General features: G+C 33.0%; 1 protein-coding gene across 6 annotated transcripts in view; it reads left to right on the plus strand.

Annotated features, from left to right (window-relative positions):
- The window catches only part of LOC143247096 (laminin subunit beta-1-like), a 146,278-nt gene that overhangs the window by 114,680 nt on the left and 7,403 nt on the right, over nt 1–24,195 (plus strand). For 4 of the 6 annotated variants that reach the window (XM_076494550.1, XM_076494552.1, XM_076494553.1 and 1 more), the window contains 2 exons: nt 1,316–1,472; nt 2,303–2,672. In XM_076494550.1, the coding sequence (XP_076350665.1) occupies nt 1,316–1,472; nt 2,303–2,442 (297 nt within the window). In that variant the 3' untranslated portion in view covers nt 2,443–2,672. Of the gene's footprint in view, nt 1–1,315; nt 1,473–2,302; nt 2,673–10,193; nt 10,857–24,080; nt 24,163–24,195 lie in introns of those variants that run through there. The other 2 variants (XR_013026369.1, XM_076494551.1) reach the window with 2 other exon arrangements.

Here is a 24,195-nt window from a genome sequence, read left to right on the forward strand (position 1 = left end):
TATAAATACTTGCAATGAAATGCTTCCTACATTTATATTGGTGTAATATCACCATAATTCCAAAATATATACATTTTATTCCTCTTATAGCTATTATTTAACTGACCATCTAAGCATTGGCCTGATTTTTTCTCACTTGCTTCATTCTTTTATATCCCACTCAGCTGCCTTTAGCAATATGCATCTTGTTATACTTTCTACTTGGGTCAATGTGCCCTCTATCCTGGGACTGTATGTAAACCACCTCATTCAGATAATTTTATTATTTTTTCTCAACAAAGTGTCACTAACTGGTTTCCCAGTACTATGGTCATTTGGAGCTACTTTCAATGTTATTGTGTTATCTCGTAGATTTTGCAACAATAATAATAATTTACAAACTTTTATTCCAATTGGCAAGCTGATTATATCATGAATTCTTGGAGTATTTTCTCTGGCACAGTAGCCAATTGTGTCTCCCCATCTTTATCTAGTATTGCACAGCAATCATGTGGATGGGTGGTGGGTTGAGGCTGTTGAGATTTGTTTCTCTTCTGTGTTCTGCAAGTGTGTGATGCTTTGGACATTTTACTGGTTGCTTTTAAGCCTGTAATTTACTTGATGGCTGAAAAGTCTGAGAACATTTTTTTTCTTTATATACAGAAGTTGTAGTTCATGCTGAAAAGTTTTCTTATTAGTTACATGAAGGGGCAGCTAGCCTTGTTTGACACATTGTTGGAACTTTGATTTTGCCTATCACCACCAGGTGAAGGCATTTTTCTTTCTCTCAAATAATTTATATTCCTCAAATTTAAGGGTTCCGAGGCTGAATTCATAGTTCTGTTACATATGTTTATGACCCCCTGATGGAAAAGGATAAGTCTATAGACTTGCAGCACAACTACAAATTTTCATTTCGTTTTACTTCTTTTTGTTATAAAACTTTCAAAATCATCAGTTGCATTGAGGACAAGCTAAATCGATCATTAGTATGCACACTGGTACAGTTTTTGGTTTCTGTATTCCTCCTGGTTGTTGCACATCTCAAATTTCATCAGTTACTACAGTGATTCATAGTTCTGCTCCTGTTCTTCAGTACTGATCCCTGACATTGGTTCATTGATGTTGTGAATTATGTTTACTGTAATTGATATTGGAATATAAGATGTTAGGGTTCTTTACCAGTTATGTATGTATTAACATGATTCAACTGAAAGTGAAGAATTTCATGTGTGCACCACAAATATCCACACTGTTCTCTGTAAAAATTCTACCCGGCCAACAAACTTTGTTTACATCAATTATTAAAAAGTTCATGAGTTTGTTATTTATGTAGGATGCTGAAGAACTGGAAGACAAGTACAATAAAGCAGATAAGAATTTAATTGAGAAAGCTAAAAAGAGTGGCACTGCCAAAGAACGAGCAAAACAACTGAAAGAACGAGCAAACAAATTGGCAGAAGAAGCAAACAGCAAGTTGAAAGAACTTCAAGGTATGGTATCTGGATAGTAAAGTTCCTTGTCTGTGAAGAAAAGTATTTATACGGCGATGTTTACAGTACAAAGCCAAAACACAGAACATTTTGAAGAATGAATCATTTGTTTTTCTCCGCTGTAGTATTTTGCATGTCTTGTTGTTTTTATCACATTTTATTTTTCAGTGTTTATGAAAACACATAAGTGAGTTAGACAACAAATTATAAAAAAATGTGAAAATCCCAGAATAACAATTTTTCTTTTATAAAATTTGTCAAAAAAGGAATATTGTAATCATTCCTTTATATTCTTTACTGCTAGAATATTAAACAAATTCTGTAAGACTGGTAATTTTGTTTCAATATTTTCTTTATTTTATACTTGGTATAAAAAAATAATTACTCTCTTTCTTAATAGAGTAAGACATATGATCTTTTATTGTGAAATACAAATTAACTCAGCATTTGATTCTTTTCACATTGGCCTGAAAGATAGGATGCTTATCTTGCAATGTGCAGGTTGTGGGATCAACTGTTGGTGCCAAACATTCTCACTGTATCAGATGTACAGGCATTATGATACAACAGTCGATGATGCAGTTCACTGATAGCATAAAAGCTGGAGTAGAATGCTATTGATCAGTTACCTTCCTGATGGTCAGCAGCTCAAATAGCATTTTTCAGGAATATGATTCCTGTTGTTATTTATGTATTTTCATTGTGTAGATTGATAACCAATTTTATAGAGTGAAATGTAGTTGTTTTTTGCAGTAGATGAAAAGTTTCACAAGAATAAATACAATTTAACTTCATCAGTTTTCTAGATTGAATTTCAGTTTGTTTTTTAGCAATGGATGATGAGTTTGAGAAGAATGAATACAAGTTGACAGACTTTTCCAAGATCTTGGATGAATTAAATCAACAGATGATGGACCACCTAACAACCATTGATGAAAGATCTGCATTTTATCGTGATTGTCAGTTGTAAGGTATTGTTTCATTACAAGAAAGCCTAGAAATCTGAATGATAAAGTTAATCTTTCTGGGTAGTTTTTACTATCTATGCATAATGTATCAGTAATAGTATTTGTCTTGACATATTTAACAGTTAGTGAACTCAATTTTAAATGTTTAATATTTCTGAGACTAAAACATAATAATATGATTTATTAAAGTATCACATAGCATGTTTTATGTAATAAAAGTCCTTTCTAGAAATCAAGCGTTTTCACTTTTGTCAGTACTAGAAGTAAACAAATATCTAAGGTAAGCTTACAATGAAGTTGATAAAATTGTTGACCCACTATGTCTAAAGTATGGCTTGATCAATAACAATATAAAACTCTGAGAAGGAACAACATTATTAATTTCATAAGTTGATGGTAAATTACAATACTTGTTAAATAAATTGTCCAAAATAGCATTGTTACATGTATAGTTTGGTGGAAAAATATAACCGTATTTAACAAATAAGATAAATTCTCCAAAACTACATTGTTACCTCAATGTATTGGGAGGGGGGGTATTCTCACTGTGCAATCAGATACAAGACTCTCATGGATTACTCAGATTGCATCCCCTCTTTCTGAAATTTTTAGGTATTTGTGTAAATATCTATAGGAGATGTATTTTTACCAGTATAGGTAGCTTTGAAGCTACTACAAGTGTATTTATATTCGATCAATGAGCACTTAGGAGTGGATAATGTCTTTGGTTTTAAATATAGCTTAATTTGTGGCTCATATGTTTTGATTGCACTATGTAACACAAATTTTGTTCCTGGATAGTGTGTGTTATTTCTAAATTGCTTATGTTGTAAAAGTACAGAAAATGGCCATTATTCCCTTCAAACTTTGCTTTTGTGACTTGGATAATGATATTTAGAAATTAACCTATTTTCTATGTAAAAACGGGCAAATTTGCACATTTTCATTTACATAAGGTCTGAAAAAAAACACATAAGAATCAAGATTTACATGTATTTATACTAAAGTTATACAAAAATGTTTAAAAGGGAGAAGTTTTTCAAGATTTGCGACTGTAATATAAATCACTTTCACGTATCAGTCCCCAAATATAGTCTCTCATCGTGTTTTCGTTATACACTCCCAGGTCACAAAAGCAAAATTTAAAGAGAAAGAATAGGTCTTTTCCATTTAATTTAGGCATAAGCAATTAGGAAATAACACTTTCTGTCCAGGAACAAGAAAAAGTATAAATTTTGGTACATTGTGTTATTTTTTTAAATTTGATATTTGAGTTTAAAAAGTTGTTTGTTAAAGAAAGGAATGATAAGAACTAGTGGATATGTTAAGAAAGTGTGTGGCTTTTTGGTTGGTTCTATTTTATTTGTTTAAAATTTCCATGTGACAGGATATAAGAAATGAAGGAGACACCATTACTTTGTAATCTGTTGTGAATTTTTAAAATTTCTGAGTGAAGACAGAAGTGGTTAAAACTGATATTATAGTCTTTGTATAAAAGATTTAACAAGGTTATGTTTGAATGAGTCTGGTATGAAACTGTTGAAAGAGTCTATAAGACAGTTAATGTTTTCTTATAGTAGACAGTTGTGACAAAGAGACTGTTTATTTAAATGTCTATAAAAAGCTAAGTTATTGTTTTCTTCCATATCACATGCAAACTTTGTACATGAATGTTATGTTTAGGTATTCTAAACACTTCTTGGTGTAATCAATTTTTTAAAAAATAGAAAAGTATCACCCTTAATTTCTCACATCCTACCATACAAATGTTTAACAAATAAAATAATACCTATCAAAAACCCACATATACACTCTTCACCAGTTATTATTACTCCTTTCATTGGCAAGCAAAGTTTAAACTCAAATATCAAATTTAAAAAAATAATCAAAACATATTACCCACAAATTAAGCTGTGTTTGGAATTTACATTAACATTTAGAATTAAAAATGTGTTTAAACCCAAATAACTACCCATTCATTCTGCTCTCGTGAGTCATATTTGTCAGCTGTAAAGCTACCTATATTGGTAAAACTAAACTTTGCCTACAAATACGCCTCCACCAGTATATGGGAATTTCATCATCAAATGGACGTAAGCTAAGTAATCTACCACCATAGTTTTTTATCCAGTTATATTGTTACCTTTATAACTTGGTGGTAAATTATAACATGATTTACCTTGTAAAATGAATTGTCCAAAACAGTATTGTTACTGTTAAAGTTTGAGGGTAAATTATAACATTTAAATGGTAAGATAAAATGTCCAAAAACTACAATGTTACTTTTATAAATTGGAGATAATCTATAACAATATCTGACTAATAAGATGAATTCTCCAAAAATACATTGTAACATTTATAACTTGGTGGTAAGTTATAACAACGTGTAATTTGTGAAATGAATTATCTAAAATTGCATTGTTACCATTATAACTTGATGGTAAATTATGACAATATTTAACTGATACTGTTTAAAATAATGTGTAACTAGTGCAGTGAATTTATTCAAAAATATGTTATTTAAGTTGTTTTTATTAACAAAAGTTATTGTCTAATTATTCATGACAACAAATTTTTTTGGACTGAGTTTTCTGTTGTTTGGTTTTAATTTTATCCAAAACTACACAAAGGATGTCTGCTTTAGCCGTTCCTAATTTAGCAGTGAAAGACTAGAGAAAAGGACGCTAGCTAATCATTACCACCCACCGCCAACTCTCAGGCTACTTTTTACCAACAAATAATAGGGTTGATCATCACATTATAACACCTCCAGGACTAAAAGGGGTAAGCATGTTTGGTGGGATGTGGATATGAACCTGTGATCTTCAGATTGCTTGTCAAGAGCCGTAAGCACCTGGTCAGAGCATTGTGTGAATGTTTCTGGTTGGAAAGAAGTTTTAAACTTGATATATTGTCTTAAAACAAACAGCTGAAAATTAAGAAAATTGAAGATAAAGTCTGTAAGTTGAACACACTGTCCAAATTTACTTCTCAAAATCATTCTTAATTTAAAAAAGTCTTTTAGAATAAATAGTTTTCTAAGAAGATCAATAGCTAAAGCTTTTATGTTTATCCCCAGAAATTCTAAGCCTTGTTTTAAAAACTTTAATGAAAGCAAAAAATAATTAAGCTTGTTTTATTTCATAATATTACTATTACAAGTTTTAAATAATTTTAATGATAATAAAACTGATAATAAAAAAGTATATGTAATAACATGTAAACTGTATTACATCTACCATATCTTGTACCAAAGAGGCCTTTCAGAATACCATGGCTTACCAACTCGTTTAGGTATAAAACTTTGTAGTTGTCAAAGTGCTGTACCTATTTTCAGATTCATGACTGACTTGTATGGTGTAAATTTGTTTTAAATAAGTGAATTTGTAATTATCACTTTTATAAAATGAGTTACAAATCACAACTTTGTTTTACCTGCTGTCATGCCCAAAGTTGAACAAAAATGTGGCCATACTAACTAATGAATAATTATTTGCTGTAAACTTCTTGTGAACACTAAGTGTAGCTCCCAGATTGACTGCCAGTTTTCAGTTCATTCTTTTAAGTCACATGCTGAATTTTTTTTTTTACTTCACCTTTTTTTTATATATGTATGTTGTGTTCTTGATTAGATAGTATTATTGCAACAAGATAAATATAAGAGAGGATAAAAGTTTTGTTGTGATCCTTGGGCAGGTGATAAGGTGCTCAGCTCATATCTGAGGCCATGGCTTTGAATCTCCGTCACAACAAATATGCTGACCCTTTAAGCTGTGGGGGATGTCATAATGTGATGGTCAATCCCACTATTTGATGGTAAAAGAGTAGCCCAAAAGAGGTGGTGGGTGGTATTCCTAAGAGTTATGGCTGTTTTCATGCACAACAAATTGAGTGATGATTATTTACTGGTTTATTGAAATGGTTTCAAATTTTCAAACATTTGATGTTAAACTGATCAGAATATATTATTGATATTTTACAATGCCAAGGGGAAGTGTCAAAATGAATTATTGAGTATAAGACCTATTTTGATAAGCAGTTTGTTCATCAAAAGCTTTAGCTTTGAAGAAACAGAATTAAAATTTAACAGAACAACCAGTTATTTGGAATAACTTATATTAAATCCCGTCATAAACGATAAGCAGTCACTGATGAATGATTGACTGGCACTCCTGAGCTTTTTCTCTGTATTCTAGGTCAGGAAGTATAAAACATAGTGCAGACATTCCAACACAAATTTTTAACAGAAATTTGGTAGTGATAAACGTTTGGTTTCTCTAAATTTTATAGGCTGGGTAGATAATACGTGTGTTAAATATCAAAATAATGTTCATTAATTAACATTTATAAATCACTTTTTAAACATTGACACAAATTTTCAATGCTTTCAATTGTACAAAGAATAAAAGTTATTTAGTAATTATAAACCTTTTTTTTTCTTATTTATATTTTAAGGCCAAGGAGGTAATATATATGTTGAAATACCAAAATAATATTAACGTTTATTTACTACTTAAAGCTTTCTAAACACTAATTCTATAACGCTAGTAATAGTAGACCTGTTTGTAATCTAAAAATTTGGCCTAATCCATAAACACTACTTGGTAAATTTTGTTTTGCTTTTGGCTACAATTCGTTGTCATAAAACTTGTGAATTAAACTATTTTAGGTTATATCACAGAAATTAGCAAAAATAATTAAAAACAAACCTCTTTAACAAATTAAAATGAATATTAAGCATTAAACATATACATCATAGTTGGCCTAAGAACAATCATATAATAGTTTAGTTGCTAAGCAACGATGTATATTGTTGATCTTCACCAAACATGGAGCGTGAAAATGTTCCCAAAAGAGCGACATACAAAAGTTTTATATCAGTAGTGAATGATAAAATTGTTTCTTTTTACTGATATGTATTTTTTATAGAACTCTTTTATTTATAGATGAATGTGTTGAACTCATAATGAAACATATAATTGACTACAGAATAATAAAAATGTATTTCCATAAATATACGAGTAGTTTATGTTGTATTTACATAAACTGTTTTATTTACTACATCACCAGGAAATCAAACTCTCACCAATTGATTGTCCTCCAGTGGCTCAGCGGTATGTATGTAGACTTACAACACTAAAATCCGGGTTTCGATACCCACGATGGGCACAGCACAGATAGCCCATTGCGTGGCTTTGTGCTCAATTCAAAAACAACAAAAAACAACAACCAATAGATTACGAGTTAGGCCTAATACCTTGCCATAACCAAAAAAATGTTTGTGTTGGGTTGACAGGCTGGTATAGCTAGTCATTGTTATTCATTATTTGAAAAGAAATAAAAGATGTCTGATAGCACTTTGCATGTAAGAACTCTGGTGAGAGTCTCTTCAACAGCATTCCTGTCAAACATGTCTTCTGCCTGTTGGACCAGCTCTATGAGATTTTCGTTTGTTAAACTCATCCCATAATAATTCAGTTAACTACTCCATATCATCCTCATTAACTTTTTTGAAACCAGCCTGTTGTGCAACTTGTATAACGTTGTTGTGAATTTGAGACATACTGGGTTCAAATAATCAGTAATATATTTGGTCAGGCCACAGCTTTCTCCACACAACGTTCATCCACTTGACAGTGACTTCCCTTTATGACTTTCCAATATTTTCTTCTACTTTTGTGATGTTATAATTGTGCCTCAGTTCCCTAGTGGATATGGCATTTTCTCCTAGATGAGATGTGAAAATGCACATTGCTGTATTCAAGGCATACTACCTACAAATACCTCCTGATTCAAACTAACCACAACTTGCATTAACAGTTTCCTCTATTGAATTTAACTACTTTCTGCATTATATAATAATCTATGCTGGGTATTGAATAATCATTTAAACGTTCACACCTTTAAATAGAATACGAATTATCATTTTATTCTAAACAAATTGATTTTACTAAGTAACATCAGAAGTAAACAAAGACTGCACACTAACTTGTACGAAAAATAATTTAATCCATATACATTTCAGGATATTATACTGTCAGATAATAACAGTAAAATGGACAATACCAGTATTTCTTACATGCTTAAATGATTACACTTTCGGGACGTTAAAGTTATGTATCTAACACTGCATGTTATCTTTAAACAACAACCGTGAGTTATACACAGTATAATATATAACATAGTATAATGGACGTCACAGTTTATTTGGATTGTAAAAATACTGTCTTTATAAAACTTGAAACAAAGGCTACATTTTCTTTTATCGCAAGAAACTTGAAAAATTGAATAGAATTTCTAAATTGTTTTGTGTAAACGATTTTTGGTGCATTTCTTGTCTATTTATGTCTAATAGATTTGTTTTATTTACACTATTACATGAGGTAAACAATTAATTATTCCCTAATGTTTGACTATTTGAAAGTCTTGATTTGTATACTGAAGTTCAGTTTTAAATTAAGTAAAGTGCATGACAGATTTAGTTTTCAAATGTTTTGTGCAATTTCTAAAATAAAACTGATTAATTGAGTAAAGTGAATATTAATTAGAGTTTATTATTATAAAATCATTATAGGAACTGTTTTTATTATAAATACTGGATTGTTAATAATCTTTAATCACATGGCCCTTGGACTAGATATTCCGTTATTGCAAATAGACTTTGTCATTCTAATCCTATGATTTATAAGTAGCCTTGAATGTCAAACAACTTGGACTATCATGCTTTACTTCTTTGAACTGGTGTGTTTTTGTCAAACTCTGCTCTGCTTCTACAATGCAACACCGTACTTACTTCACAAACTACACACATTGATCAACTCAGAACTGACATTTGAATGGGTCGCCCTTGATAAACTGTGTGTTGGTAATGTCAGTATCTCCAAGGTTGCGTAGAAGAAAGCTTCACATTTGATCACGTGCTGTCACAATACTTTCTTATGTATGAAGTAAATGTTAAACAGGCATCTGTTTATTAGTCTTGTGAATGTATAATAGAAATGAAATGTAGAAATTTGTATGTATGTTTCTTTATAGACAATCTAAAACTTCTACTGTTTTAAAGAATAGTAGCCAGTATGTTGTTAATTTATGAAAGAAGCTATGACAGTTTATAAATTATTTTATACTTTCACAAGTTTTGTGTGTATTTGGAGGCGATAATTTATTTAGAAAACTGACAGATAGAGTAAGTCAATCATTTATTATTTTTTATTACAGATAATGAATTTTATAATAATTAAATTTAGACGTTGATAGTTTGCAGAAGTACTGTCACAGTATATTTGTTAATATTATACGGTAACAATGGTGATTAAATATATGTAAAACCTGTGTAAATTATTTTATTTCGTAGACCCAAATTAGTAAAAGTGTTAATAATAAACGTTTTATTTAATGTGTAAGATATGTAAAGTCAAGGTTTTAAATATTGTATGATATTTTAGTGTGACTTAAACCTACAGATATGTATTGTGTGCATGGTAAAATGTATATAACTAGTATGTTATATTAAATATTTTTTGGCTGAAAATCATTAATCACTTGATTGAGTAAGATGTAGTCCTTTTAGGACAAGAAATTTAATGAAGTGATGAATTAAATTTAAGCATCCTTTTAAGGATGAATTAATTACAAATGAGATTTACTGAATTAGGCTTAAGCACCCCTTTTTGAATGATTTATTTAATTAGTGATTTATGGCTGCCTAGAAACCTATTCTGTATATTAATTACGATCATCTGCCCTGTCATAGCAGTCCAGCAACGCGACCCTAACAACACACTCCTTGGTGGAATTTCTTGACATATGTCCGCCTATGATGGCGGCAGAAATGGAACTATGGCATCTTTATCTTCAGTGACGTCACTTCTCACATGTCCACCCTTTGACTGGGCAAAATTGGAACTCTGATCTCCTAATCTTTGACATTACTCTCTTTACCCTACCTCCCACTGCGGTGGCATCCTTTGGACGATAAAGTGGAAGACTTAGTACTGTTGTAGTCTATACCATGTTTAGCTGATAAAGAATAGCTCAAGAGTTGTCAGTGGCTCATATTGACAACCTGTCTTTCCTCTGGTCTATCACTTCAAAATTAGAAACGACTATTTATTATTTATTACTTGTATAGGAAAGTTTTATATACCAATTTTAAATTGGTAATCTCTGATTACGTGAACCTGAAAGCTGTAAACATGCAGTCACAGAGTAATCTTGTTGCCACGATACTTCAAGGTTTCCATGTAGGTTTGTATAAGTGAGGTGTTGTGAACAGTTTTCAAAATGTTAATAGAATAAAGACAAATGTGTCACAAATTAATGGCCACATGAATTTATTCCTGCACACTGCACAGTATAAAAGATGGCCATTATACTTGACAAGGTTACTAATAACTTTCATTGCATGAATTACGTTTTCAAATATTAATAAAATTAGTAATTACCCTTGATAAGTTATATCTACTGCAAAACTGTTCATGTTGTTTGATAAAAATAATTAAAATGTTTTTGCGAACTCTTGAAAAATTACACATCAATACAATGTAGCACATAATTATATATACTTTTCATTGAATTAAGGTTCATTTATTCCTCTAGTCTACATGTTCCCAAACGTAGACCTCCTTTATGATGATCTGTTTATGAATTCTTTCATAAGCTCTTCTATATTTATCTTGTCGACCTCACCTTTGTGAGTGTAACAAACTGCCACATGGTTGAGGCAGCACTGAGACATAGTTGACCTTAACCGCGTCTTCAACCGTCTTAATACAGAAAACCTGCGTTCACATTCGCAGCTGGATACTGGACATACAAGCAGAATTTTCATGAGAAGAAACACTTCACTAAACACCTGCTGGCTTGTTTCATGCATTGTACAGTAAGCATCCTTCGCACCTTTCAGAGATACTGCTTTCGCTCTTCCCTTGAACATGGGCAACTGAAACTCGAGCCGTTGTGCAGAGATTTCTGGATAGAAGTTTATAACCGAGTTGTCAATCTTGCCAGATGTGATCATGTTCTCAAGTGCCAGATATTGCCTCACGTCATTGTTGTCTGCATTGAATCTAGTGGTCAGATGCGTCCAAAAATTCAAAATATTGGCTTCTGTAGTAATCTCTAGCTGTTGCAGAATGATGTGCTGAGCCATCACCTGTGATCCTTCTGGGGGGGGGGGGTCTGCGAATGCGTGGTAGTTCAATAGGCACCAGATCTAGGGAAGTAACCTTTTTCTCAGCTTCATCAAATATCTTGTTGTAATTTTCCTCTGTTCGCAATACCTGCAATAGCTCAACTGTCATTGTAGATGCTTCAATCATGCCAGATACTGTCGCTGATTTTGCTTGGAATGCCCGGATTTAGTTCCTCTAATGCAGCTAATGGACGCTGAGCCATCAACAATCCTAAAACTCTCTTTCCTTTGTCAAATCTGTCCAGCAGACCTCGTGCTTTCACTGCTACATCTGATTTTTCATTTGTTAATTCAGACAAAGAATCAACAATGTCACTATAGTGATCATTAGCACATGTAATTACAGATAGGCGGCAAAACCAGCGTGTTGGACACAGTGGGCGGATGTATTTAACTGGACCATTGTGGCTGTCTGACGATACAATATTTTCAAAGATTGTTTTGTATTTGCCTGACCTCTTAGCAATACACTAAGTTCATGTATCCGCTGGATAGAATCTCGAACACATTCACAAGCTTCAATTGCATGTTGCATTATTAAATTAGCCTTGAGTGCTCCGCAGTGAAAAAACAAAGCTGACGGTTGCTTTTCTTTTATTTTTGCTTGGTATCCATTGTACACACCACTCATGTTAGCGGCTCCATCATAAGTTTGTGTTCTTAATCCTGACAGTGGTAAATTGAGTCTCGTCAGTACATCAAGTATAATCGAGGATATTGTTTCACTAGTTGTATTGGAAACGCTGTACAAACCAAGAACTATCTCATGGACGTAAAAGTTCTCATCTGCGTATCATACACATATTGCTTCCTGTTCGGCACCTGTAGCATCTTGAGTGCCATCAACCATTAATGCAAAGATTTTACTTTGCTGCACTCCGTGTTCTATGTTCCTCAGTATTTGATGGCTGAACATCTCAATTATTTCATTCTGAGCCTGGGGTGATGTGAATGTGGTTTTCTTTGAGAAGTAGGCCGTCAACTCAGGATCTTCATCTTTCAGGAGCTTCATTAACTGCAGGAAGTTCCCCTCCGTATCAGTATGTCCACTTAATGCTAAACCTTGACGCTTTTTTGTTTGTTTGTTTTTGAATTTCGCACAAAGCTACTCGAAGGCTATCTGTGCTAGCCATCCCTAATTTAGCAGTGTAAGACCAGAGGGAAGGCAGCTAGTCATCACCACCCACCAGCTACTCTTTTACAAACGAATAGTGGGATTGACCGTCACATTATAACGCCCCCACGGCTGAGAGGGCGAGCATGTTTGGCGCGACCGGGATGCGAACCCGCGACCCTCAGATTACGAGTCGCACGCCTTAATACGCTTGGCCATGCCGGGCCAAACATTGACGCAGTAAGAAACGTAAACTTCTGAATATTTTGGCTAGACTTCTTTTGCATTCTTCCTGCTGCTTCTTTCTTCCATCATGTAGCTGGACAGTCATTGGAGTGACATCAAGTGAACCTTCTGGAGATATAGCGAATCTGTGCTGAGAGGAGGATTGGTGTTCGTTGAATTTCTGTTTTGCCATTTTCCAGTTGCAAAAAACCGGTGGATATGAAGGTATTTCCCACTGGCCTCTCCCAATTTCCTTATAAAATGGCCTCTATTTTCCGCCTTGGCACAATGAAAGCATATGACTTTTTGAGTCTGATTGTCGAAGTGCAGCCATGGGAACTCATCAAACCACTTGCCCTGGAAGTTGATATTTTGAGATTTTGCTTTCTGTCGTGGTATTAGCGTCTGGATGATATGGCTTTCCACACTGTATCTGTGGAGTGTCAGATTTTTCATTGTTGCACAAACTTGTTTCACAACTATCTGGTGGTTCATGTTGTGCAATAGTTGCACAAGCATTTTCAGACTCGTCCTCTGATGAACATGGCATTTCCTCTGTATGGCAAGTTTCTATTTTTTTGCTTGAGGTTGTTGAATTATCTGCATCTGCATTGTCACTTGTAGTACTAGTAACTGGCTTGTAGAACTGTCTAATATCGGAAAGTTTCAGACGCTTGCTTGTCATAATTGGAATCTGTTTCCCAGATGACTCAACAGGCTAAAATACAGTCTTTATTGAAAAACTCCAATGTACAATGAACGAAGATAGAACAGAATGGAAGTAGGACTGAACTACACAATGTATTTAAGTCGAACGCGCGAACCTCACAGTAACTACCCAGCCGACTGACCGCCTGGGCATTGTATGCTAGTTACAACACAAGTAATTGCAAGTTTCTCGAAAAATACTTAAACATCACAAAAATATTATATTCCTGTTAAAGCTCATCAAAAGGCAAACACGTTGTGATATAATGTTTATAAGTACGTCTATTAAATAAAAACACCTAAACAAAAATTAGCAATACAATTCGAGTAGAGGCTTCAGGCCGTTGAAATCGCTCATTTTGTGTTCTAATTATACAAAAAAAAATACAATATTTTTACTATCTGTGATAAGAGAATATATTATTAGAGGGCGGTGATAATCTGAAATTTCATGGACCACAAACATGGGTCTAATGAGCCCTGTTGTAAAATCGAGGCTCAGACTAAAGGGAACGGAGGGGGGGGGGTGATGTAGGACTTGTCTGGATCCGAGCGGCCACTATGGTCAGCGGCTTCGACAGCTAAGGAGAGTAAGGCGTTCGACAATAAAACCGGCTAGACATGCATAAGAACGAATGGCATAGGAAAACCGCACAACATACACATGAGATTGATGCAGCTACAAGCTACAAATTGCCTGCCAGATCTAGACCACAGAAGTTTATGTTTTGGAGTAATATTTTCGAATTTCATGCTCTGTTCAATCTGTTGTTATGAAAATTTTACTTAATCTTGCATTACGTACAAGATGTAGGTAGATTCTGTGATAGTGCTTGCAAGCCTTGCCAGTAGGCCAGTACTTTGGCCTACTGACTGATACTTACGAACTATCACTTAGATCGAAAAGCTTAGAAGCACGTCTATATTAAAGATGTACATTTCGGCTACTGAAAAAGCCTACATCTAGGCCTAATTATGTAATTCGATTGGTAAGAACACGAGAATTAGACACTTGTTTAGTTACGAACTATCACTTAGATTGAAAAGCTTAGAAGCACGCCTATATTAAAGATGTACATTTCGGCTACTGAAAAAGTCTACATCTAGGCCTAATTATGTAATTCGATTGATAAGAACACGAGAATTAGACACTTGTATATTTATTAACAGACAAACCTGCACAGTGACTTTCCGAACACCCTTTATAAGTTCAAAGTTCGGAGTATTGCGATATGTCGTAACTGTAATGGTATTGCGGTGTTCGATGAATGAAAATCTAACGAAAACTCACCAGTTTGAAAAAATATAAAATCTATAATAAATTTGAATATTACTCTTTCATTCATTGTTTTTCTGACTTAACAACTTTTATTGCAGTTGAAATAATAGTTTAACTAGAACTTATCTTTTCTTACATATGTGCATGTATGACTTATGGATGAAATAACAAAAAACGGAAACTGAGTCCTCGCCTACTATAAAAACCACGCAGAGATTATATATTGACAAAATAATTTAGTGATAGGTAACATTTGAAGCTACCTTCCTTCTTCAGACCTAAATACAATAAGTTATTTTAGCAATATATAAACCATTCATGTATTTTGAGTGCAGAATCAGTCATTTTCAACTTTCACCATCTGTTATCATATGTGAAATAATAATAAAAAAACAACGTATACGAAACATATGTTTTTAGGTATTAAACGATATTCAGTTTCATTAAACATCTGTTTCAGGATTACAGACTGTTTTGCTTTTGTTTTGAATTTCGCGCTAGCCGCCCCTAATTTAGCAGTGTAAGGCTAAAGGGAAGGCAGCTAGTCATCACTACCTACCACCAACTCTTATGCTACTCTTTTATCAACCTATAGTGGGATTGACCGTCATATTACAACGTTCCCACGACTAAAAGTGCAAGCATGTTTGGTGTGACGGTGATTCGAATCCGCGACCCTCAGATTACGAGTCGAGTGCTTTAACCACCTGGCAAGTGTGTGTTGTGTGTTTTCTTACAACAAAGTCATAAAGGGCTATCTGCTCAGCCCCCCGAGGGGAATCGAACCCCTGATTTTAGCGTTGTAAATCCGGAGACATATCGCTGTACTAGCGGGGGCCCACCTGGCAATGCCAGACCTAATAATAGACGTAGATACAAATACAAACAGTTAAGATAGTTTAATGCACTTCTTTGTTTATATATTTTCGATAACAGGTAAGCTAAATTGTAAATCTTTCATTTATTACCCTGTTTATGAAACAATAATTTGAATAATGTTTGAAATTGTAGAGCATTCCCTGATATTATTTTGTATATACTTAATATATTGAAATTTATACTTTAAATACTTTTCATTATATTTAGACCTAATTTTAACTCGTAATTTTGTTCATGTTATATAAAAACATTATGACTATTTCTTTATTACGCTGATAGTGAAATATCGACCTTTATTCAAAATTAGTTTTTAGTAGCAATGTATGTCTACCTCGCTTGCGACACTCCCCATTTAAGTTGAAATTAAATTTAAAATTGTATTATATTCGAAGGAATTAATAAACTTTATACTGATGATGATTGTCCCGATTTTAAAAATAGGAGTTTTTTTGTTAAGATTAATAAATGAAATTATATAAATTACATTGTAACTTTCTTGTACTTCTATTTAAAGTTTTTCTTTGCGAAACTCCACATCGATTAAATGATTTCTTCGTTGTGAAGCGTAAGACTTGGGCTGTGTTTTGCCCAAGGGCGTCTAGAAATAGGTCAGCCCCTAGGGGCAATTATGTCACTGGGCCCCTTTTTGAAGTCTTCATAAATTCATGGGCGTGTGAAGAAATTTTCTGGTGGGAGAAAGTCAAATGTGTTGAGAATTTATATTTTTTGGATACAAAGGTATTTTTGAGACAAAGCGATTCCTCACAGTACTGCGATTTTCTCTTAAGTATGTTATGAAAATGAGAATACATTATTCTTTATCCCATATTTCCCCGGGTCTTCTAATTGACCCTGGGACTGTAGCACCCCGGACCTCCTTCCCTCTCGTCAGGTTTGGTTTTAAGCCTCAATTTTTAGATTATGAGCCTTCAGGTACACCGTTGAGTCAACAGGGAGCCAATATCAAGCAAACTTGTTCACCATTGATTGTACAACTTCCGTTTTTAATATTTTCCGAAAGTACAATTGCAATTTAAGACGAGTTAATTAAACCATATCTTGAGATGATATTCAGTACAAATTATTTATATATTTGGTAATTATCTAATGAAAGGAACATTAAATAAAAATGAAATCATAGTACTATTGGTATATATCAAAGTATTTGGAAGTATTTTTTGTATTTTGTACAAATGAATAAACTATGTTTCATTTTCTTCAATTGGGACCACATTTTAGAAATATAAAGAGATTAGGATTTTTTTTCAACTGCAGGTAAAAAAACTACTTACTATGTTCATTTAATGAAATAATACTGCTTTCTTCAATTTTTTTTTAATTTCATATAGAATCATATTGTTGAGTTTCAGCTCATTTATCATAAATAACCATAATACAAAATTACTGTGCAAGTAGTTTTCGCAATATAACAGTTTTAACCAAGTATTGTTTTCTGAAATTACATTGTTTTTAGCATGATTCAGAATTAGTATTACGTTTTGCTTTTAATTGCAAATTATGACAATTACTTTGTAGTACTATTTATTATCGCAATTTTGTAATAATTTAGTTAAAAACTATATTTAAATTAATAAAATGATTATGTTTATAAATAACAGTTGGAGAAACATTTCAAATTTCTAAATAAAACGTTTTATGTATGTTGTGTTTGTCAATGTAGTTTTTGCATAGAATGAACTTTAGTTTTGTACCTGCATTATTCATAAAATACAATACAACTGCCACGACTTTTATATTAGAGAAACAAGCAGAAAAACAGAAACCAGATCCAAAGAACAAAAAAAAGCACCTTCACACGTTTTTGAACACTGCAAATCAAATAAACATAACATAACCATAGAAAACACCCTACTAAGTGGGAAACAAACAAACAAACGCAAAATCAAATAAGCCCTACTTATATAGCAACTAAAACCAAAATTAAACCAATATAAAGGGACACCTTTATACCTATACTAATTAATAACCTAACATCCACCTGGAACGTCCCCTACAATCCCGTACCCGTTTACACTCTCTTGAAGATGACCTAATAAGATCGAAACGTTGTTCTCTACTTTACTTTAATAAAAATTTTAATATCCGTACCAGCCGTCTTGAGACATATTTTTCTTCTCATGTAGGTTTCTTGTCATCACGAATTTATTACAGTTACTTTATTGTTCAAAAGATGACACTAAAACCTGACAGGATTTCAAATGCTTAGGAAAACGGATGAGAATAAAACATAACAAACATTTTTATATTACAATTGTTTGAAAGTAAAATATTTTTCACTACGCCAATTTTTGTAACGATATTTTACATTTACTGAAAATACTTTTAATAAATACTAATGTGCAAACCTAATTCTAATTTGTAACTATTTTATTTTTTCTTGTGCTATATATATCTCTTTCATTACGACTTTTATTCAGAATTTTATTTTATTTAAATTGCAATGTATTCCAACTTCGATCCATTTTTATCGAAATTAAATTTAATATTGTATTAAATTTCAAAGAATTACTAAACATACAGCGATAATAGTTGTCCCAATTTTACAATTTGTAATTTATGTTCGCTCTTCTACGTAAAATATTTTCTCAACCTAAACGAGCCGTTTTTGCATACATATTTCTCTACAAGTGGGTTTTCTCGACAACACTGAATTTGTAATTTATTTTGTACGACCCTATAACTCTCTTGTACTTGTATTAAAGTCTTATTTCCTTGTGAAATTCCACATTAAACAACACCTTTGTTTGTTGTGAAGATTAAACCTTGGACTGTGCTTTACTCATCGCAGATATCATTTCATGATTTCTAACGTTATAAATGTTGAAACTTATTGGTTAGCCACCAGGTAACAATACTGACAAACTTTTCACTGCTTAGCGTACAATTTCTGAAGTATAATTGAAATTTAATAAGAGAATATCTATCTTTTGCTTGTATTTGGTACAGGTTATTTACAAATTTAATGATTATCTATTGAGAGTAACGTTAAAGATTAAATCGTTGTTTTACCAGCGTATAAAAAGTATTTTAGCTCAGTTCTGTTTGGGAATATAATTGCTATAATATTTAACTGTAGTTATACGAATATGAATATGAATATACATTTGTAATGTATATTCCACCTTGTAATGCTGGAAACTGAAATGCAGTTCTAAGGACTGAGTTTAAGGTATAGGCGAAGATAAATGAGTGTTTATTATTATGTATTGTGCTAATATAGACCTGCTACAAATAATAATAGTAATTGCATTTTAACAGTTAATAACAATAGTAAAGGATGCCAAATAATAATTTGACTGTCCCAGATCGCAACGACATAAAACCCGTTGTCGAATATAGAATTGCGGTATGGTGTTAATATTGTCAAAACTTGTTTGACATTATTTAGCAATAATGAACTATAACTCCATTCATTTAGTTGATGACCATGATTAACTTTTCAACACTGGAGAAATATAAAGTTCATGCTTTATATTCAAGAAATGCTTTAAGCCTAAGATTAAATCCTTAGTAATACTAACAGTAGTAGTACGTAATGCCATACTAGTATTACTACTGATTTACAAATATGGCAGTCGTTATATAAAATTATTATTGAACGTAAATATAATACTATAAGTAATCGGTAATTACTGCTTATTTAGGAAAAACAGTTTCAAACTGTTAATAAGTCTCATTAAATATTTTCATTTAAGATTTAATTTTAAACAACCTTTCAACCCTCTCCTAATAGAAAACAAGTTCCCCCTAACGATATTCAAAATATCATGTTTTTTAAAATCCACATAATTATGAAGGAACGCAGGTCACTTTGGGTAATTTTTGTTTTTATTGAATTTTAACTATATAGATCTTAATATCCTTAAACTGAATGGAGACTGTAGAAGTCATGAATAAATTACCATTAGCATTTAAAAAGAATGAACAATCTTAGGTTTCCAAAATTGATTCACTTTTACAACAGTTGTTCTTTGGAAGTTCCAATACATTACTACATATTAGTAACTAATTAAGATAACACCTGTTTCAAGTTCAGTAAAATTATATGCCTTGATCGGCATCATCGGCAATTTTATTATAATCTGCATCATTCGTGTCTGATTCCATGTTTTCAGCGAGTGCACTGTGCAGGAGTGGTGTGCGCGAACACTTGTCCTTATTACCTTCATATTTACATACAAGATACTCGAGACCTTTTGCATGAATTGTTGCTTAAGCAGTTATTCCCAACGCGTACAACAAATAAGTTTCTTCGATCTCTGATAATGGCTTTTGCGTGATCTAAATAGGTTTCAAGCAAGGCGTACCATCCGAATATATAACAGAAGGTAGGTCCATATTTGTTCTATGAGTTCTGTTTTAAAGAAGTGATGCATAAAGAGTACGCATTAAAAGCTGCCAAAGTGAGTCAGTCCTTTGTGAGCGAGAGACATCTTGGCTCTTTCGAATTTTTACTCATGAAGAGATGCCTGAGTAATACTGGTAAGGATGAAAATCCTTCTCCACTGTACGTTTGCATCAGAAGATTCCTGACAACAGATACGAGATTATTTTCGACCTCTTATTTAACGGACTCTCTATACTGTGTTACTAGCCTACATTCCAGTTCTTTGTAGTGCTTTTGCTTTACTGACCCTATACACAAAGCTATTGTAATGCCCTCGTAAATGTGTACAAAAAAGGTTGAAGAACACATTTCTCTGCGCTAAGTAACCATAATGGTTCATTGATTGGTATCCGTTGGTCTACTGATTTTCTGTGCCATGACTTGATCACTTTCAGTATATTGTTTGCGTAATGAACAAGTGTAATCGCAATCTCAGTGTTGTTCGTATACACCACAGTGTCAGTATCGTCGGCCTATACCACAATGAGAGTATTCAAGTGTTGTGTTGATTATAAAAACATGAAAAGTGTCATAGAGCTATTACTTATTAGTTGTAATAGTATAAGGTTACTTGCATGAACTTTTAGAAAAAACAAAGCATTAACTTAGTCATCTCCACATTTAAGAATTACAACTGTTATAAGTGACAAAGTTTTTACGCTTTCAACTTTCGTTAGGGGTAATTTGTGTTGTGGTGAGTGGTAGCATGAAACTATGCACATTTAATATTGTGTTTCTTGTGTATAATAGACAAATGAATTGGTGTTATTAAGGTATATCTTATTATACAATGGACAATTCCAAAGTTATAGAGATGTTTCAAACTCGAGCAAACCTTGTCTTATAATTTTAACGTTTTCCCCTTTTCCAGCAGAAAAAAAAAATATATTGATATGGGTGCTGTTTGTCTGCATGTTGCACTTCTACATATTTCTATACGTAGCACCATTTTTGACACATATAGAAGGAAATTTAATACATCAGTAAAACGGCTCTCGGAAACCTCACAAGTGAGGTACGTTGATCTCCTACGGTTGCCTTTTGTATTCTTATTTAGATAGCACAAGGCATCCACAAAACTTCAATTTCAAGGTCGTAATCCCCGACTACTATTCTATTAGTTCAAAATTCAGGACGGCTAGTGCATGTTGTTCTTGTAACAAACAAACTTAACACTTGTTTTGATAATAATTAACTGCTAACCAAGTGAAAGTGGTAATCCATTAAATATAAGATCTCTAGGTTTGTTAAAGATAAAATATTATTTTTATATCGTTATGGAAATGTCTAACTTTCCCATCAGCTTGATCACAAAATCTGTTCGATGTTTCTTCTCATGTGTATTATTATGTTCCTGATTCAGCAGTTTTACATCTGTTTCTCTCAATGGAATCCTAAAATGTTATGGATATTTCTAATGACAAATAGCGTTTGTATTGAATTGTCAATCAAAATTAAATCTATGTTGAGGCTTTATCCCCAATAGAGATATATGCGTGATTTTCCACCTCCAGTTTGTATTCTACCAGTTCAACTTTTATTTTAATGTGTGACGAATGCCAATTTTTGTCTTTCAACAAAAATAGTATATTTATAAAGAGAAAACTCTCTTTCTTCAACAGGATTATTATTATAACACAATAAATTGCTTATGGAGTGAAAGTTAAATTTTGGCAAGAAACTGTTAATGGAAAGTAATTGTAAACATTGTTCGTTTCACAAGTGTTTTTGAAATATTAAAGATTTAAGCCTATGGTCGTCGAATAATTTTCGTTTCATTTCTTTAGTGTAATATTATAATGTCAATGCATGCTAGTTTCAGTTGTATTTGGTTGTATAGAATGGTAATAATACTTATAAAATTTTCCAGATTCATTAACTGAATGTGAATATATATATATAAAAAATGTTTTCAAAATCCAATTAAAATGTGTTTGCAGTAAGTACATTGGCTTAAAACTTATGCTACAATGAAAATGCAGTTGAACTTATCTAAACGGAAATGTATTTATAAAGAAAATGTTTACATTTGAAAGCAGTTTCTACGCTAACAACGTGCTCTCAAGGTACACAGACATCAATAGGTAAGTAGTAGGGGAGGAAGTATCGTATCCAAAGAATGCTTCCTCACGCTGATTGACTGCCTTGGGGGAGAGAGAGAGAGAGAAAGGGGTGATATAATCAGAGATGACGAAGTCATAGTTCCATACGTTGTCACCAGAAGATGTGTCATTAAAGACGCGTTGACAGGATGCCACCATGATGGGTGATTACGTCACAAAGTAAAGAACACGTTTTTTAGGCCGCCATGATAGCTGTCTATGGCTCATACAAAACATGTGTCATCATGTCGATAATTAATTAATTAAATCATCCTAAGAAAGACTCTTAACACTAATTCATTTATAACTGCTAACTCTTTACCGCTCCCCCAGACTTGACCGTGAGGGAGTTTCAGGGACCTTCTGCCAAGCTGACATAGCAAGAGACTACACAGACTCTTTCCCACAACCGCCTTTACCAACATCTAACGACTTCCAAAGAGTGAAATTTGTGTCACTTGCACCCATCCCTGAGAATACTGAACTCTGCTGAAGATCTGGACTTAAGCAACCAAAGTCAAGATTTCCGTTCATTTTGTGGCCCGGCATGGCCAAGCGTGTTAAGGCGTGCGACTCGTAATCCGAGGGTCGAGGGTTCGCATCCCCGTCGCGCTAAACATGCTCCCCCTTTCAACCGTGGGGGCGTTATAATGTGACGGTCAATCCCACTATTCGTTGGTAAAAGAGTAGCCCAAGAATTGGTGGTGGGTGGTGATGACTAGCTGAGATTGATAACCCTCAAGTAGCTTTGCCTGATACCTGAAATACTTGACACATAGGTTTTGATAAACATTTGGCTTACTTTATACATTCTTAACTTGTAATGAAACAAAACCATTATATGACATAGCTGTATAGTTTGATGTTACACAAAATTCCCATAAGAGTAACTCACGTTCTGTCTTATTTACAACCTGAATGACTTATTCTGTCTACTGCAAGATTCCATACTTTCAACTTATTAGCATGAGTTTTCATAAAGTAAAAAGCAGTTGCAAGAGTAATTACTTAAATATAACAACTAATAAAATTAAGTTATTACCTTTATTTAACATAAAAATGTATTATATGGTCAAGAAAGGCTTCTGACTTAATTAGTGAAATATTAAAATTATCAATGGATGTAACAAATAGGTTGTGATGAAGGAAATAGACCAAACTTTCTGACAATACATTTTTGACTTTATTATCATTATAGTTCCAGGTTATGACAATATTATCAGGAATAATAGTTTTGTTTCAGGTTTTCTTAATGCGTAAGTGTATTCTATTGCAAATTACAGCTTTTACAGTAAGTAAGGTTTGTTTTACAACAGGTATAATATTTTGATCACTGGTGTGATCAATATCAAGTACACAATTGTTTACTTATTATCCCCGTCACACCAAACATACTCGCCCTTTCAGCCGTGGGATGGCGTTATAATGTAACGGTAAATTCCACTATTCGTTAGTAAAACAGTATCACAAGAGTTGGTAGTGGGTGGTGATGATTAGCTGCCTTCCCTCTAGTCTTACACTGCTGAATTAGGGACGGCTAGCACAGATAACCCTCGTGTAACTTTGCGCGAAATTCAAAACAAAAAACAAAAAGAATTATTTGAGAATGATCGCACCAGTGATCGAAATTTCGTACTTGTTCCAAAAAGAGATTGAATTTATTGTAAAAATTGTAACTTGTATTAAGAAGTTAGGACTTTAATAACAGTTTTTGGTTTATCTTCTTTTCAAGAAATTCGTCCTTCAATGTCTGTTCTAATAGAAGACAGTGTTACACCATGACAGAAGCGTGTACAGAGTCATGACTCATAAAGGTTTGCAGAAGTTATTATTATGTCTATGCAGAA

Source organism: Tachypleus tridentatus, chromosome 3 (assembly GCF_004210375.1).
Source record: "Tachypleus tridentatus isolate NWPU-2018 chromosome 3, ASM421037v1, whole genome shotgun sequence".
NCBI lineage: Eukaryota > Metazoa > Arthropoda > Merostomata > Xiphosura > Limulidae > Tachypleus > Tachypleus tridentatus.